At 43.5% G+C, this 18,399-nt stretch overlaps 1 protein-coding gene across 1 annotated transcript; it reads right to left on the minus strand.

Moving 5' to 3' along the window:
• Positions 1-8,022: 8,022 nt before the first annotated feature.
• LOC124648871 (disease resistance protein Pik-2-like) lies at positions 8,023-18,175 on the minus strand. The gene is made up of 4 exons (XM_047188561.1): positions 17,048-18,175; positions 10,829-11,338; positions 10,147-10,734; positions 8,023-10,065 (listed from the first exon to the last, which is right to left on the minus strand). The coding sequence occupies exons 1-4, from the start codon at positions 18,173-18,175 to the stop codon at positions 8,023-8,025; spliced, it is 4,269 nt and encodes a 1,422-aa protein (XP_047044517.1).
• Between the last annotated feature and the right edge of the window lie 224 nt (positions 18,176-18,399).

Below are 18,399 nucleotides of genomic sequence, written 5' to 3' on the forward strand. Positions count from 1 at the left end.
TCACAGTGACAGCGTGGGGTGTTTATTAGTACTTGGGAATACATCTTTAAGGTTTGCCTACATGATGAATTAGTGTTCGTTACCTTGCCAAAGAGTAATTCAGAATAGCATAGTGAAGTGCTTATATTTATATTCAATTATGATTGCAATGTTGAGAGTGTCCACTAGTGAAAGTATGATCCCTAGGCCTTGTTTCCAAATACTGCAATCATCGCTTATTTACTGTTTTACTGCATCTTTACTTCCTGCAATATTACTACCATCAACCGCACGCCGACAAGCTATTTTCTACGGTGCCGTTACTACTGCTCATATTCATTCATACCACTTGTATTTCACTATCTCTTCGCCGAACTAGTGCACCTATACATCCGACAAGTGTATTAGGTGTGTTGGGGACACAAGAGACTTCTTGTATCGTGATTGCGGTGGTTGCTTGAGAGGGATATCTTTGACCTCTTCCTCCCTGAGTTCGATAAACTTTGGGTGATCCACTTAAGGGAAAACTTGCTGCTGTTCTTCAAACCTCTGCTCTTGGAGGCCCAACACTGTCTACAGGAAAAGGAGTGTGCGTAGACATCAGTTCACTTCATTTTTTGGAAGTTTACTTCATTTTTCGGAGGTTAACTTCATTTTCCGAAAATTCACTTCATTTTTCTCGGAAGTTCACTTCTTTTTTTGGAAGTTCACTTCTTTTTTCTCGGAAGTTCAGTTCATTTTTCGAAAGTTAGCTTCACTTTTTGAAGTTTTTTTCATTTTTCGGAAGTTCACTTTATTTTGTTATAAGTTCACTAGATTTTTCAGAAGTTCACTTTATTATTTTTAGAAGTTCAGATCATTTTATTGGAAGTTCACATTAAGATTTATCAAACATGCCCAAAAATTACTTTTTTTATCAAATTCACGTAGGTCAAAATAGTAGTTCACTTTGTACACCGCGAGGAAGTTCACTTCGCACCGGGCAGAAGTTCAATTTTAACACTCCGAGAAAATTACTTTTTGTCGAAATTTACTTTGGTCAAAATGAAGTTCATTTTGTAGCACACGGAAGTTAACTTTGAATCGCATAGAAGTTCACTTTAAACACACCGAAATTTACATTTTAACGAAATTCACTTTAGTCAAAAAAAGGTTGTTCACTTTGTAGCATACGGAAGTTCACATTGCACCTCGTGCAAGTTCAATGTAAACATGCCAAAAATTTACTTTTTGTCAAAATTCTGTTTAATCAAAACGGAAGTTCACTTTTTATGGCATGGAAGTTCACTTCGTTTTTTGAAAGTTCGCTTCATTTTTTTGGAGGTTCACTTCATTTTTTGGAAGTTCATTTCATTCCTTTCGGAAGTTCACTTCATTTTTTGGAAGTTTATTTTATTTTTCGAAAGTTCACTTCATTTTTTGAAAATTCACTTCATTTTTCTCGGAAGTTCAGTTCTTTTTTCGGAAGTTCACTTCTTTTTTCTCGGAAGTTCAGTTCATTTTTCGGAAGTTTTTTTTTCATTTTTCGAAAGTTCACTTTATTTTGTTGGAAGTTCACTTAATTTTTCTGAAGTTTATTTTATTATTTTTAGAAGTTCACATTATTTTATTGGAAGTTCACATTAAGATTTATCAAACATGCCAAAAATTACCTTTTTTGTCAAATTCACGTAGGTCAAAACAGTAGTTCACTTTGTACACGCGAGGAAGTTCACTTTGCACCACGCATAAGTTCACTTTTAACACTCCGAGAAAATTACTTTTTGTCAAAATTTACTTTGGTCAAAATGAAGTTCATGTTGTACCACACGGAAGTTAACTTTGACTCGCATGGAAGTTAACTTTGAATACACCGGAAATTTACATTTTGACGAAATTCACTTTAGTCAAAACAAAGGTGGTTCACTTTGTAGCATACGGAAGTTCACATTGAACCTCGTGGAAGTTTAATGTAAACATGCCAGAAAATTACTTTTTGTCGAAATTCGGTTTAGTTAAAACGGAAGTTCACTTTTTACGGCGTAGAAGTTCACTTAGTATCGCGCGAAAGTTCACTTTAAACACGAAGTGAAATTACTTTTTGATGAAATTCACTATGCTCAAAACAGAAGTTCACTTTGTACCACGCGGAAGTCCATTTTGAATGCGCTAGAAGATCAAATAATACAAGCCGGAAATTTCCCATTAAGAATTTGGAAAAAATTTAACATGAAAAAGTTGCACCTAATCAATATATTTTCAACATAATTTTATTTGGAACATTCCGACAAGTGGTTCAGAAATAAATCACAAAAAATAGTACAAACATACGACAAATTCAGAAATCAGAATCATGTTTTTCAAATATGCTCTTACACTGTACAAAATTGGGGAAAATGCTCTATATAAAAAAGTTGCGCCTAGTCAATAGCTTTCGAACGGTGTATCATACGCATCAATCCAATAAACAGTTTGGAAATTAGACATAAAAAACGGACGAAATCAGTGAAATCCGCGAAAATGTTGTTTTATATATTTAAAATTAAACAAGAATTTGGTAAAACAATAAGCACAAAAAAGACGTGAAATTTCCTTACGAATCCATTGGTATATTATATGCATCATTTCGATAAGTGATTTAAAGATCAAATTAAAAATATTGTTCGCACGAACATGTAATTCATTGTTACGCCAAGAAGTTCACAACGAAACACCCAGAAGTTCACAAGTGGTTCGAGAGTAACTATTATGAACATGAGTGAAAACTTTTATAGCGCGACCGGAAGTTCACTAACAGATATTGGGAAGTTCACTTCTATATTCGAGAAGCTCATGTACTATGTTTTTCTGGGCGGAAATCATTCGCATAGAAATCATCCCTACGGCCTGCGATTGCACAAATTGACCGGCCCGATGTATAATTAGCACTGATATAACTCTATTAATACTCCAACTCATCATATTGTCACAACTAATCAATCTGGATGAGACAATTTCAAAAAGCTCTCCTGTCGTTGTTATGTCCGATTTTGCATATTTCTAAAATTAAACCATTTAGAATTTTTTTTAAAAATCAACACGAAAAAGTTGAGCTTAATCAATATCTTTCAACAAAATTTCATTTGGAACATTCAGACAAGTGGTTCGGAAATAAATCCCAAAAAACAGTAAATAAAAACAAGAAATTCGGAAAGTAGAATCAGTTTTTTTCAAATCTTCTCTTAAACTGTGAATAATTGGTGAAAATTATCTACATAAAAAAGTTGTGCCTAGTCAATAGCTTTCCAATGACATATCATATGCATCAATCCAATAAACCGTTTGGAAATTAGACATCAAAAACTGCACGAAATTAGTGAAATGCGTGAATATGTTGTTTTGTATATTCAAAGTTATTTTTAAAAAATTAATAATTTGGTAAAACAATGAACACGAAAAAGATGCGAAATTACCATACGACTCCAACGGTATATTATATGCATCATTTCGATAAGCGATTCAAAGATTAATTTAAAAATGATGTCCGCATAAACATGTAATTCTAGTGTTCCGGTAAGTAGAATCATGTTTTTTTAAATCTTCCCTTAAAGATTTGGGGAAAATGATCTATACGAAAAAGTTGCGCCTAGTCAACAGCTTTCCAATGGCATATCATATGCGTTAATCCGATGAACCGTTTGGAAATTAGACCTCAAAAACTGCACAGAATTAGTGAAATCCGCGAAAAAATGATGTTTTGTATATTCGAAATTATTTTTAAACAATAGAGAATTTGGAAAAATAATGAACACGAAAAAGATGAGAAATTACTATGCGAATCCAACGGTATATTATATGCATCATTCCGATAAGCGATTCAAAGATTAAATTAAAAATACTGTTCGTATAAACATGTAATTCTAGTGTTCCGAAAAGTAGAATCATGTTTTTTTTTTCAAATCTGCTCTTAAACTGTAAAGAATTGGGGAAAATGATCTATATGAAAAAGTTGTGCTTAGGCAACAGCTTTCCAATAGCATATCATATGCATCAATCCGATGAACCGTTTGGAAATTAGACCTCAAAAACTGCACGGAATTGCTGAAATCCGCGAAAATGCAGTTTTGTATATTCAAAATTATTTTAAAAAATAGAGAATTTCGAAAAACAGTGAACACGAAAAAGATGCGAAATTACTATATGAATCCAACGGTATATTATATGCATCATTCGGATAAGCGGTTTGAAAATAAACATGAAAATACTGTCCGCACGAATATGCAATTTTGGTATTCCGTCGAGAAGTTCACTTGTGAAACACCCGAAAGTTCACAAGTGATTCGAGAATAGCTTTCGAGAATAACAGACCTATATATATCAACGCGGATTTTCTAACCGCATGGCTAGCTGTGCATACATGGACAACCGTTTGATAAAGGGAGCATGATTGACACTTGATGATTTTGGATACTTCACATTGTTTTGGGACTTAACGTCGCATGCATCTCCGTCAAAATGCATGCACTTGGCTGGGGGCAAAAACATCATGTATAGTCTAATAGAGTGGAATACCACAAGGTTTAGCGCGTGTCATTGCTGGGCAAGAGAAAACATGTGACAAGAGCCTACACTCCTTATTCTAGATGATAAGAGCCTACACTCTTTATTCTGGCTGAATTTTGTTTTGCGTCGTGATGCTTCTCTGTATAGATGTAGTGAGTTTATTTTGCCAGTTTATTATTCATGTGCATCGATCCGCCACAACGCGCGAGTGAGCTGGTTGTGTTCCTATGTCACAACGCTGCCTAACTTAGCATTCATCTGCTATTATAGTCCTTGAGCACCACGTGTTCACCTGCCTGTCATAGTCATAGCGTACATTAATTTAGTGGCATGGTTGCATCTGCTTAGCCTCGCAACACTGGCCTGAAAGATGGTCTTACTTAGAAAAAAACTGGGACTTGTAAAGTGAAAACACAAAGTATTATGGTATGAGTGCCTTGCTCAAGTTGAGCTTGCACTAGGGTAACTTGCAAGAGTATAGCTTGCCTTGATTGGTACAGTGATCAAAGCTTTCTTCTTCTTCCTGGTAGTAGCCCTCCTCCTCCTGGTATTCCTCGGTACTAGCATCTATAAACGGATACGAGGTATACAATCACCAAACAAATCTTAAAGGCTAGACTAATCATATTTGACTTTGGGTTTAATACACTTGTAAGAGAAATAATTTCCTCTCATATAATTTTATTAAGATTTAATTTCCTTAAATAATAAGTGTGAGAGTATGTTGACCAAGGTCAACACTTCACCCTTATCATTTGAGAAAAATGATTTAAATGAGGTACTAAACCTCATGCAATTTGAACACTATTATTGCAACAATTTGATATCTCTAAGTAATCCATTTATGAGATGCTATAGACCAAAGTCAACACTTCATATTGAATTGCTTAGGATCATGATTTAAATGAGAGGGAACCTCTCATACTATTTAAGAAATAATTTTGGATAATTTTAAATGGACTAGAAATAGCCATATAGCCATTATTTTGCTCTAGCACATGATCATACAAACAACTATGTGATCTTTTTACATAAACATGTAGAGTATGTGAAATTTGATTTATGAGAGTTGGAAGCAACTCAAAATCACTTATGGTTGATTTTTAATAAATGTTTGAATTTGGAAAAGGCTCTACCTTGTTATTTTTGCTACATTAATTCTACCAGGAATCTAGGGTTGAGACCCGTGGGGTTGGTTAGAGCTTTTCACAAGCTTTCCAACAATATCAAATTCACAAAATTTGACCCAGTGGATCTCCCTAGATTTAAATTTGAATTTGGAACCAGTATTGAATTTGAATTAAAACTGAAAAACCAGATTTGAATTCATGGGCTTGGCGGGAAAGACTAAACGGGCCGAAGAGAATCAAAAAGCAAAAGCCAGCCCAACAGTCTCGCACGCGTGGGCTGGCTGACAAGGTGGACTCCACCTGTCAGCGACGCTTAGCTACCGAATCGGTATGTTTCTTTCTGGAGCGCACGATTAGAACACGATCCAACGGCGTGTAGCCGTCGTCGTCTCCGGCGAGAGGAGGCTACTGGCGCGGCGAGGGTGGAGGGTTGGCGAGCTCACCGGTGCTCCGGCGATGGTCGGCGAGGTGCGCAGCAACGTTGTCGTCGACGGCGGTTCGCCTGGTACAGGTGGCGTCTCCATGGGCGGCTCCTAGCTCCGGCGGCTTCTGCGGCGGCTCCACGGACTCCGATGATCAAATTGGCTATCTACCGATGAAATTGAGAAGCGGTGGTGCTCGAGGAGGGTCAAGGAGAGGAGAGGAGGCGAATGGTGTGCAGAATTGAGGAGGGGAAGGCCTCCTTTTATAGAGGCGCGAGGGTCTAAGGCGCGGTGGATGAGGTCGTCCATGGCGACGCGGCTACATGGGCGCAGGGAGTTGGGCGATGACGCACGCGTGTTGGCGACGTCAGTGTGGTCACGACGGGCTTGACGGCGGGGAAAACCATGTAGTGACGCGCTCGTGAGCTTGACGGAAGCTTGCAGTACCGCAGCGGACGTTGGCGACGATGGCGTCGTCTACAGCGTTCGCGCGGGCAGGTGAGCGTGTCTGGGAGTCTTGTTGTCGTGGCGTTGCTGCTGGTGCGCGGAGAGGGTGAGGGGAGGATGAGCGTGACGAGGGCGTGCCGTGCTCTGGCGCGCTCCGGTGATGTGCACATGCGCGCGCTGGCGAGTCTGTGCGTCACTGGGCGCGTGTGTGCTGGCTCGTGGCGTGCTCTCCTTCGTCGATGGCGAGTACCAGCATGCTCAGGAGAGTGAGAGGGAGCCTGCTGACATGGTTGTGCACGGTGGAGTTGACCAGAGAGGAGAGTGTCATGGTGAGGGCATGACATGCCACGGCATGGTCATGTACCCGATGATCTCATGCATGCACTTGTTCTCTGAGACTTGGCTTTGGTCCAGGGGTTCAAGGAGAGTGTTTTTGATGACCTAGGCACGATGGTTTAGGCAAAAATCTGCTAAACAATAAAAAAACACAACTATATGTTCAATAAAAACGTACATAGTTTACCCACACAATTTACCGGCTAATAATAAAATTTCGGTGTACAAACATGGTTCGTTCACCCAACCGGTAGAAATAAAAGAAAACATGAAATACTGCAGAGAATTATAGGCCAGGAAGTTTCTGAAGTAGATAAAAGAAAATGAAGTGTGATAGAACAAATAGAACCTGACATGTGTCCTCGTCGATGGCCACACGCGTACAGAGGTGGAGGATGAGGACAAAATGGGGATGCAAAATGTCCAAAATGCCCTTCACAGGAAAGCAAACCAATAAAACCAGCCACCACGCATTACTGTTTGGGTCTTTGAACATAAGCAGCCACATAGTCAAGGCTTCTGACCTCCGAGCCCCACGAAAAGCAGACCCACAAATCAGTGACTGCGCGGTTATATCATGAAGGGCGATGGAGGGCATTGGGAACCGACAGTTCGGACCACATGAGCACTTGCACGATGTCGATCGAACGGCTCACAACGCTCGATCCATAAAATGGACGGCCAGCAGCACGCTAGGGAGTTTGATCGGATTGCAAGGAATTAAGAGGCTGTGGATGGAGTCCATAGAGTGCTAGAATGTTATTTTTAGATACATTTGAGACATTTTTAGCAAACTATCCAATTTTTTTTTTTGCGAAATTACTTGTATTAGTCAAAGACTCAGATTACAAAAGGTATTGTAAATCTCTGCTAAACCATCCGGACCCGGAGGATAGCCACAACTCGTTGTGATTTCTAGTTCTAGCATAGTTAGCCATAAAATAGCTACTAGTATTCTGAGATCTACTAACATAAGTAACACAAGTTTGTCTAATTTTAATCAAGGTTTTAATCTCCTCTATAATACTAGAGTAGACTGATATATCCAGCTCCCATTTCTTCAGCAGGCTTATCAACTCCAGAACAACCTGTTTCTACTATAAGCCACTCTTTCACAAGTACCTGCGGGAAAAACTAGCCGCGCGTGGGTCACCTTGCTAGTTGTTGTTACATTTACACGCCTACTACTAGTGATCACAAAAGTTCACAGGCTTGTTTGTATGCTCCTGAAGTTGCTCGAGCAAGCTTAGCTTGAGCCCTTGAGCATAGGTGCCCGTAACTGTGACTTGCTTAAGAGATTTCATCTGATTCAGCCCGTCAATCTGCAAACGACAGAAGGGTGACACGGTCGACGAGTTGCAGCAGCAGTGAATGCTGATCGCTTCGTGAGGGAAGTATCCACCATCACGAAACGTTACCATTGCCTTTGAGGGTTTAGGGTCGTTGCCGGAGCATTGAATCCTGAAGGTTCTGCCGTCATCCATACTTCCGAAACTGAGATGCTCCTCCACCGGCTTGGTGCTCACTCCCGAATTTATGTCCTCTTGACCTGATACCGTCACTTCATACTTTAGCATGCGCAGACCCCCAAGCTCCCCGATCCAGGCTGGCCTTATCCATGTCCCTTGGGTGGTCGCGTACAGTATCTTGAGGCACTGTAGCGTCTTTGGCGGGCGACTGATGCGGTCGAAGCGAGCGAAATCGAAGCGGCCGCCGTCCTCCTCCTGCAGCACCAAATGCAGCGACAAGGACTCGAGATGGGAAAGCTGGCCTGAGATGGTTTGGCACATGCTCTCCCAGGTTTGACGGTTGATGCCGGACAACCCGAGCTTACGCAGCTGGGTAAGCTTCTTCACCTCCTGGAGGAAGGCGGAGGCGCTACCTGCAATATTAACAACACCAAGTGTATGCAGGTCCGTCATCCCCCGGATCCCCTTCGCCGCGCCACCCGAAAGCTCGACACCACCGCCATTTGCAGCAAGACGGCGGCGACTGCCCATATCCTGCTGATACTTGGACTTCAACCGGTATTCCTGCAAACCACGCGCCATCCTCTTCCATACCTTCGTTGGTCGTCCCCCCTGGATCACACTTGTTGCTGCTGCTGGTGAAGCTGCAGCGGGTTCTACTAACCTCCTCGTGTCGCCATGTTGAGGTGATGGGGTTGGCGTTGGTGTGGGTGGTGATGGTTGTGTTGGTGCTGGTGCTGGTATTGGTGTTGGTGCTGATGTTGGTATTGGTACTATGTAAGGGCTTGTATCAGTGGTCGTGCCAGCACGAATGTACTGCAACTTAAGTAGCTTGGCGATGATAGAAGATTGCAGCTGGACTATGGAGGTATCTCTCACATCCAAAGTCTGCAGCTGCCTCATGTCGCCGAGTGAATCCGGGAGACGAGTGACTCTTCTGCATCCTCGCAAGGACAAGAACTTGAGGCGACCCAGCCACTTGGCGATCTGCTCCAGGTCACCATCTGTTACACAGCAGCTGCTACCGTCTTCACTTGTAGTCCCCTCCAGATCAAGCACCCGGAGCACCTTCATCTTCTTAGAGACGAGGAATGGCTTCCACGGCCCGAACACTGTCAACGACCGTAGCCGTGACAAGTCGACCGTGTTGAACACATTCTCATCTCTATCCCAACTGCTGCTGATGCTGAGGTGTTTCCCAGCGAGTCGCGAGCCTGCGCTGCAGCTCCATTCTAGCACAAACACAAGGTTATCTTCCATTGGGCGTGACTTGATGTATTCATGGAAGAAACCATTAATAACGCAGTCTCTTCCACTATATTCGTCATTACTCGCCTTGTACAATATGCTTAACGAGGCGAGCTGCACGAAGAGCTTTTGTCCATGCTCCGCCGCGGTACCACCAGCACCAGATAAGTAACCCTCTGCTATCCACCTCCTGATCAAGCGAGTCCGCCTAACGACTTGCTCCGAAATGAAGACTGACATATAGAAGATGCATGGCTTGAGCTCATCCGGACAAGCATCAAAGTAGGATTGCATCCAACAAAACAGGTTCCTTAAAGTTGGGAATTCTGTGTGATCCTGCAACCTTCCACAGAAGTTGTAATATATGGACTTAAAATCCGCGATTGGGTAGTAGGCCTTTTTGGCCATAGCAACTATTACTTCTGGAAGCCCGCCACACTGGGCTATGACAAGTTCGTAGATCAACGTGCTTTCCGGGTTAGGCTCGAATTCTTTGTTGTCTTGTGAAGCTATCTGCAGAGTATAGAAATAAAAAATTGTTAAATTCGGAAACTTCATTAGACAGACCAGTATATGCACAAGCGAGCTGCGTACCTTGCCAAAGAGTTTGAGGGCCTCATTGTACGCTAGACACCTGATGTTCATCGTAACATCAGCTGAACAGTGCTCGGCGATGCTTTCTTCACGTGTAGTGACAATAGTTGTTCCGTTAGGATGAGCTTCGGATAACAAGGCTGCTCTAAGCATGTCCCAGTCATGCCTGGACCGCACACCATCAAAAACAACGACGCAGCAGTTTTGACGAAGAATCTTACAACACCATTGGATAGGGTCATGGCCTTCCATCATAGCGAGAGCTACAGATTCCTGGGCAGCAAAGTTACCAGAGTAAAAATATAGAAGCAACTGCCGACATACGTCCGTCAAATTGAACGGATACGGCACGTTCACCCAGCCGTGCATTGTGCAGTCTTCTTTACTGGACCTGCGCTTGTACAGTTCCCTGGCAATAGCTGTTTTCCCAACACCAGCAATCCCCCACAAGGACACCATGTAACAAGGCTGATCAGGAGACTCTTCAAGATAATATTCACACCCAACGAGCTCACATTGATCAGCCTCTTCCTGCTCTATGCTGACTCCTCCCTCTCCAAGACGATCTATTTCACCAAAACATGGCACCTACGCAGAATTATAAGCAACCAACAATATATCAATTTGCTGCATGCTCAATTACTTATGCGTTTTTTTGTACTAGCACTTATTCAGTACTTACCTTAGTCAGATTTTTGTCGTTCCTCGCCTGGTTTATAAAAACAATGACACAACTTTTACTAGACCCACATAAGAGTTGTTCTTTTATCAAGTCCCTGTCCTCTGGTGTCTCCACGCCGAAAATCGTGATGAGGTAATCCTTTTCGGTCAGACGCCGACGACACCATTCAGTTACATCCTCCTCACTCATCATTTGAAGTTCTTCACGGCACCATGAGAGCTGTCTTTTTTCTCCGTCTGTATAAGATGCATAAACTAAGGACTTGGCCAAGTTAACCAGCTTGAACATCTCACCCTCTGTCTCAGCAAGCACAGCGCTATTCCCGTCAAGGAAACACTGCCCGTCACAGTTATAACCGACGAGGCCTTCAAATTGCCCCGCAGCAACTACTCTGTAATCATTCCACCATTGCTCCTTGAACCGGGGTATGTCCTCACTGAATAAGGAGAGAATGTGGTCTTGTCTTAACTGCCAAATGATTTCACCCAGGCCGATGCGAGTACCATCACGCTGCCGTAAGAGCAAGTACAATAGAGTCCAGTCAGCTGACTATAAGACATTAAATAATATATTTTAGATGAGTTGGAGGAGAGAGAAGAGGAGAGAGAAGGGAGGTGGGCTACTATGCAATAGCCAGCTGTTGCACGTGCTCCTAGGCACCTTGTGAGAGTGAAAGGTGGGCCATATATTAGTAAAGTACTACTACCTCCGTCCCAAGGAATAAGGCGCACGCGTATTCCAAGATGAACTTTGACCATAAAAACTGAGCAACAAAATCTTGGTTATATTATATGTAATTAGTATCGTTGGATTCGTATTGAAAACCACTTTCTAATGATGTTAATTTTATACAAACAATCTTTATATATTTGAAGTAATATTTAGTCAAACGAAAAGCACATAAAACGAGGGCGCCTTAATCCTTGAATCGGAGGTAGTACATTCTTATAGCCAACTATTGTACATGTTAGCTATATGATAACTACAAATGATATGACATCTTGTTATAGCCAACAGTTGGCTATACTATTGAAATTGCTCTAAAGTAGATTTTAGCCACATGCATGTGCGGTCATAAAAGCATCGACAACTAATTAACCACCAATAGGAAGACTATGTTTCATCGTCCATGTTTCATTGGTACAAAAGAAAGAAAAAAACACGCATTAGAGTGGGTGTTCGTACTCTTCCATGAGCTATTTAGCATGTCCGAAATGATTTTATCTTTAACAGAAACGAGTTTTCTATCTACAACCAGGACGGTTGGCGGCTTTCTAGGAGATTACAAGATGTATAAGCACATTTTTCTTCCCTTTCGTTGGTTGATTTTTATGAACACCGTGTGTGACTCTTGAGATGCAAACATTGAATTCTAAATTTTGAATCGCAATAAAATGGATGCAGGAGTCAATTGATGCAGCGGGCGGAGCTATGCTCCCATTTCAAAAAAAAGGTTATACCTATGATTTTTCGGCAACTGGCTGAATGCTGTGGATTCTAGGTTTAAACTACTTATTACAGTGAAATCAATTGTCGTTATTTGATCACTACGACTATGTAGAAATGACAAGGCTTTAACAATAAATGTTATTTTTTTTGGCAGGTCATATGCCGTTGCACGTTTGTGGTTGACAATACAACGTGTGGAACATCAAGACCTCTTTACGGAGGTTTCTACATGGTTGGAGGGTTTAGCGAGGGTTATTTGATTCTCAACATGGTTGACAGCGTGATTTGTGGATTGGCTCTCCTTTGTCATAGCCGTGCTTTATTTCCTTTGTTGAACACTTTCTTGAGAGTTTCATTTTTATTTGGTTTATAATAACTTGATCTATATGGCTGTGTGCATCCTGACTGTGCAGAGGCCGGATATAATAATTTTTCCGAGTAATAAAGCATCCATTATCGGAAAAAAATCTATGTCTACCTATTAAATTCATATGTGGTCTTATCCCCATCGTCAGGCGCGCCAAGACATGGATATTGGATCCAACTGTTTAGCCATGGTAGCATTGGATATGTACAACCGATTAGCCGATTCGGTTGACGGCTTGATAAATAATTAACATGTAGATGCCGAGGTGTTGCGTCTTCTTCAGTTCTTTAGGTGGCTTATCCACGTCTCCACGCTCTTGGACTCATTATTTGTAATAAGTGATGAGTTTTTTTCTTTTAAACTCTGGAAGATATTAAATAATATCTTTTACTAAAAAATCGTATGCATCGATTGATGTAGACACTGGGGCTTCCCCTTTTTGAAAAAAAAAATCTATTTTTGTTTTTTTAAATGGATTTACCACTTAAGTTAGCACTTCTATTTATTTTTTGGATGGCAGGCCCTTTTATAGGCTGATCATAGCTAATAATATCATACTAGTTTCATGCGTACATTCATGCGGTATTAGTGTATGATAATATCTTCTATATCTATTGCATGGTATAATATAGTAATATGGGTCTCACTATATCTTTTTCTGTCGAGAATACACCCTGGATGGTGTATCAATCACATGGAAGTGATGCTGAAAGGCACGCGCACAATCAATTAATTGATTTGTATTATCTCAATGAAAGACCTATTTGATAGGGAACTATCTATGATATCAATATCATATCTGTTATCATTAATTTTTTCGATAAAGGGAATATATTAATATCAAGAAGATACCAATTACACCCAGCCTCTGCAACAACGCACCACCCTAATGGCACTACGGATGCACACAGCCAAAAACAAGAAAAGAAAACTAAGAAATAAAAGTCCCGCTATAGTATCTCGGGCCTAACAACAGCAATACATCCACCGCCAAGACAACACCTGAATTACGGACTAGTCCCCGCTCTCAAAACAAATGCCTCCACCAAGGACATTGCCGAGGCACAACCAATTAAGGCCAGACCTTGGGTTTTCACCCTGAAAGGTAGGACTCTGCACTTCACTCGTGTTGTCGCCCCCACTTTCATACCGCTGCTGTGAAGCCCGAAACACCAAGCAAGTCCCTCAACATCGCAAAGACTTGAACCTCTCTTAGCTAGTCCTCCCTCTCGGCCTTCATGAAATTCTCTTCTTCCGACTTTCATCATGGATCCATAGTCACTTGATGTCAATCAAATAAAAAGAGCTTCGCGCCGCTCCCTCCGTAACCAATCGGTCGGAATAAAAACATGGGTGCGCACGACCGAATACCTCCGATCCAACAAACTCCAGGCAAAAGCACTGTTACATTCATCGGCGGAGCCTTCCGGAACTCAACAATCCGGCCAGATCACGAGTCCAGGCCTCCGGTAGGTGCTCCTCTTCACGCAAGAGAGGCCCTAGGACCGCCGCCTTTATTCAGGTCGGACCCCCACGTCGGCGACCATCCCGGGCTGGCCACTCCAACCCACCACCGGCGACTCCGACGCCAGCTTCCAAGCTCCTCCATCATGCCGCCGGAAAGCGGTGAGAGATCGATGGATCCACCACCACCAACCGCAGGCCGACCCTCTCCGACAAAGAAGATGGCCACCTCCACCGTCGTACCCAAGGCTGCTGCCCCGGGCGACCTCGTGGCGCGAGAGAAACCCGAGATCGCCTCCACACACGGCCGAGAGGAGGGGGGGAAAGTGGCGCAGATCATGGCCTGGCCGCTGCCCGCCACCAGCCCCTCTGGCGTGCTGCGGAGAAGATCCGGCGGAAGGCAAGGGGCTGCCGCTTCTAGCCGTCGTGCAGAGGTCTGGCCGCCGCCGCCGCCCATCACCAAATCCGACCGGCCGCAGCGTGCGTCGAGGGATCCCTGTCGCCGTCCCAGCGCGGCAACAAGGAGAGGCCGCCGCCGCCACGCCCCGCGTCCTTTGCCCGGAGGCGCTACCGGCGGCGGCAGCGGCGGGGTGTGTTTAGGGTTTGGGAGGGGTGCGGGAGGAGGGGCTGCCGCTTCTTTCTACGAATGTTATGCGAATGATTATGCGAATTGCCTGTTATCATTAATTGCAGTGGCATAATAATTTTCTCCATTGAATGCATGATCATTAATTGTGAGAATACTCGACTATGGGTAGTCTTACACTAGTCGTAGTGGGGAGTAACATAGAGTAGTAACATGCACATGTTACTACTCTATATCATTACCTCCATAGTGGTAGTAACATATGTGTGGTATCGTGCAAAGTTATATTTATTAGGTTGTAGACTCATCTTGTCTTGGAAAGTGTGACGGTAAGGTAACATAGCTAGTTACCACTCCAGTCTCTTTTTTCATTTATTATCATGCAATGTCAATAAAATTTCTTGGAATGTATGATGTTACTACCTATGTTACTCCCACTATGAGTAGTCTTAGACGATAGCACACATTTTTTGAGCTCTAAAACATTGGTTTTTGTCACTTTTTTCCAAATAAGGTTTTAATTAGTATTATTATTAGTTTCCAAACTAGTGGTCAAAGTATTTTAATTGATGCATAGTTGCAGAAGAAACTATATCGGTAAAATTAAAAACCACTTAGTTTGGAAAGAAAGAAAACAAACCCAAGTCATAAAGAGCAATGATATACTAGTACACACCATAATATTTGCATTCACTATGTGGAGTATATAGTAGTAATATATTGTAGTATTTGGCTCGAGTGAAAATAGATATTTCATTAACTATGTTATGGTACGAGTTACAGCATCCTCAGCCGGGTTCCCCAAACGGACCTCCAAATGAAAATAGGTGCCTGGTCAATATCTGTAACGCTGTGTTGTGATGCACATAATTGGATCTAGGAATTGAATACCAAATTCAAGATGGAAAGGAAATGATCTCCATTTTATATCCTTTGGATGCGTATGGTATTTGTTGTTAGAATTAAAGGACGGCACCCAATTCTAAATCCTGTTTGAATGTACAAACCATGGAATTGAATGCTTTGTTGAGTTTGCACAATATAAACTTGTATGCAAGCATGTAAATATTATGTATACATATTATAATGTTTATATAACATTTTTCTCACATAATAACATCAAAATAAACAGAATTAGGTGGGAACTACAACACAGAAGACACACTTTTAAGTACCAACAACCAAAACGAACTCAGCTCCATAGTTCAGTCGAATGAGACAAGCACGCACATCACCAAATTTTACAGCTTCCATACACAAACGGAAGATGAATTTCGATTAAGACATCGATCAGCTTCTATTAGCACACGCCCAAACTACATAGCTGTAGGTTCAGGTTACTCTGAAAGTCTGAAATACACCAGGACAATATGCGACTCCTACAGCAGGTTATCGGCCGATCACATCGGGCAGCCGCGCCCACCTGGGATCCACCTCCTGCAACTCCGGCCGGCCGCGCTCAAGCTGATGACCTGCTGCCCGCCCGTTGAGATACGAACGGACCAACAATTTCATCCCCTCCGCCCTCCATGCTCTGGTCCAGGCTCCCAATAGTAGAAAGATGCGATGGGGACGACGGATTGGGGAGGCCAGGGAGATGCCGCCGTTCACCTCCCACCGCCCGGTCGATCTATGGTTAGGGGCTGGCTCACGGGAGGGGACGGACGGGAGCCCGACGAGATGGCCTCGGGGCCTCGTGGGAGGAAGGGGATAGAAAGACGATGGCGGGGAAGGGGGGACAGCGGAGGGCGTGGAGTAGCTCACCGGCGCAGCCGCTACTGGTTCCTCCAGGTCACTCGCTGCCTCTCCTCTCCGCTCCGCCACGAGCTCCGGAGCGAAAGGCCTTGTTCGTTTCTAGACGAAGCGGTATGCGCGGACGAGTGCGTTTCCAAGGAGATTCCGAGGGGGGCGACCTCCGAATCCTGGGAGTGCCGTTTCGCACACAGGAGTGCGGGGCTCGGAATTGGAGTGCTTTTCCAACCCCAAATTTCACGCGCACCCAAACAGTAGAATTGAGGCCTCAAATTCAAGATTCTCTAATTCAGAAATTCTATACATCGAAAGTTCTAAACACAGTGTAATATGAAATGTATACAATACAAAAAAAATCACCATGATCCTAATAATATTTAGTTTCATATTATAGAAGTTGATTATTTTTCTATATTGATCAACTTTACAAAGATGGATCTTTGACCATATGTTATATGCAACAAATGTTCGAGATGAACATGTAATTGGCATTTATGTCCTAATGGTGCATTTGAATTGGCAATAAAACTACTTATTAATTTTCTCAAAATTATTATATATAACTTGTAGGAACAGATGTGATATGGAATGAATCACATACCTTTGGGAAAAGGGCATATAGGCCTCCACCGTGAGAAAAGGGTATAAGCTCGGATACTAGGTAAGGGTCCCCCGTGCAGGCAAGGGCGATCCCCAGATTGTTGGTGGAGACGATGACCCGGCTGCCATTGCTGCCATCGGGAAGGCACGCCCTGATGGCATCCCAGTCTGCGAAATCGGTTAACTCTTGCTCGATAACGACAAGATACCGGTGCTTGCTGAGCTGCAGCAGGAGCTCGGAAATGGAAGTAGTATTTCCATTTGCATGGTCTTCGTCCTTCAAGTGCCCGTGGTGAGATCTGAACTGCGTGAGCAAGCTGTTGACGAACTCCACCGGGTGAAAAGGGTGATGCGCGCTCAGCTTTACACACGCTCGATTCTCGAACCGTTTGCACACTTCGGGGTCGTCGTACACTTTCTTCACCGTATGCACGTAATTGTTAGGACTCATGGGAGCACTGTCGCTCAGATCAGCTACCTGTCCTCCACGCCATAGCGAGATCACCTGGAGCTCGCTGACTAGAGAATTGATCAACCTTTCCAGATCGATAGCAGTGTGATCACAAAGCTTTCCCGAGGCCTTCCACACATCCTTTAGGGCCTGGAACGCACCAGCTCTCACCGCCGCCATTGAACTGCCGGCGGAGGACGTAACAAGTTGATGCCCAACATCAGCCGCCGAGTCATCGCCGGTGATGAGGTTGTAGCGGGCATTCCTTTGGCTTATGTCCTCCATCCTGGCCTTGAGACGCTTTATCTCCCCCACCGCCATGTCGAGGGGGAGGGGTGGCCTTGGCTTGCACACCATCACTGGCCAGGCAAGGCGGTCTACCCAGTCCCAGCTCGAAGGATTATGCAGGTGGACCACGAACTCTACGCAGTCCTCCACATCAAAGGCCAGGTCCCGAAGCTGCCTCACCCAAGTCCGCACCACCTGGTTCTTGGATGCACGCCGCCGCGCCCCGCCGGCGCTCAGGAAGGATTGCATCATTTGGAATTCCCCGGTGATGAACACGAGGTCGTCCTGCACAAGTACCTGCAGCTTCGCCTGCTCCTCCATTGCCGACTTCACAAGGCCCACCGTTGTCGCCACCGCCGTCTTGGTCAGGCCAAGCGCAAATTCCGCCATTGCTAGCAGCTGCGCTCTTGACTTGATGGATCTCCCACAAGGTATGGCTATGTATGTGTGCGCTGACTTGCTTGTGTGCGTATGTGTATGTGTTGTGTGTCTAGAGATGACACCTATGGGTTTCTTTTATAAGGACAAGACTGTGCAGTGCAACCATGGTTTAGTCGAGGCTGCATAACAAGTCAGTACAGCTAGCACCAAACGCGGCCAATCTGGGATGAATC

Source organism: Lolium rigidum, chromosome 4, assembly GCF_022539505.1.
Source record: "Lolium rigidum isolate FL_2022 chromosome 4, APGP_CSIRO_Lrig_0.1, whole genome shotgun sequence".
Lineage (NCBI taxonomy): Eukaryota > Viridiplantae > Streptophyta > Magnoliopsida > Poales > Poaceae > Lolium > Lolium rigidum.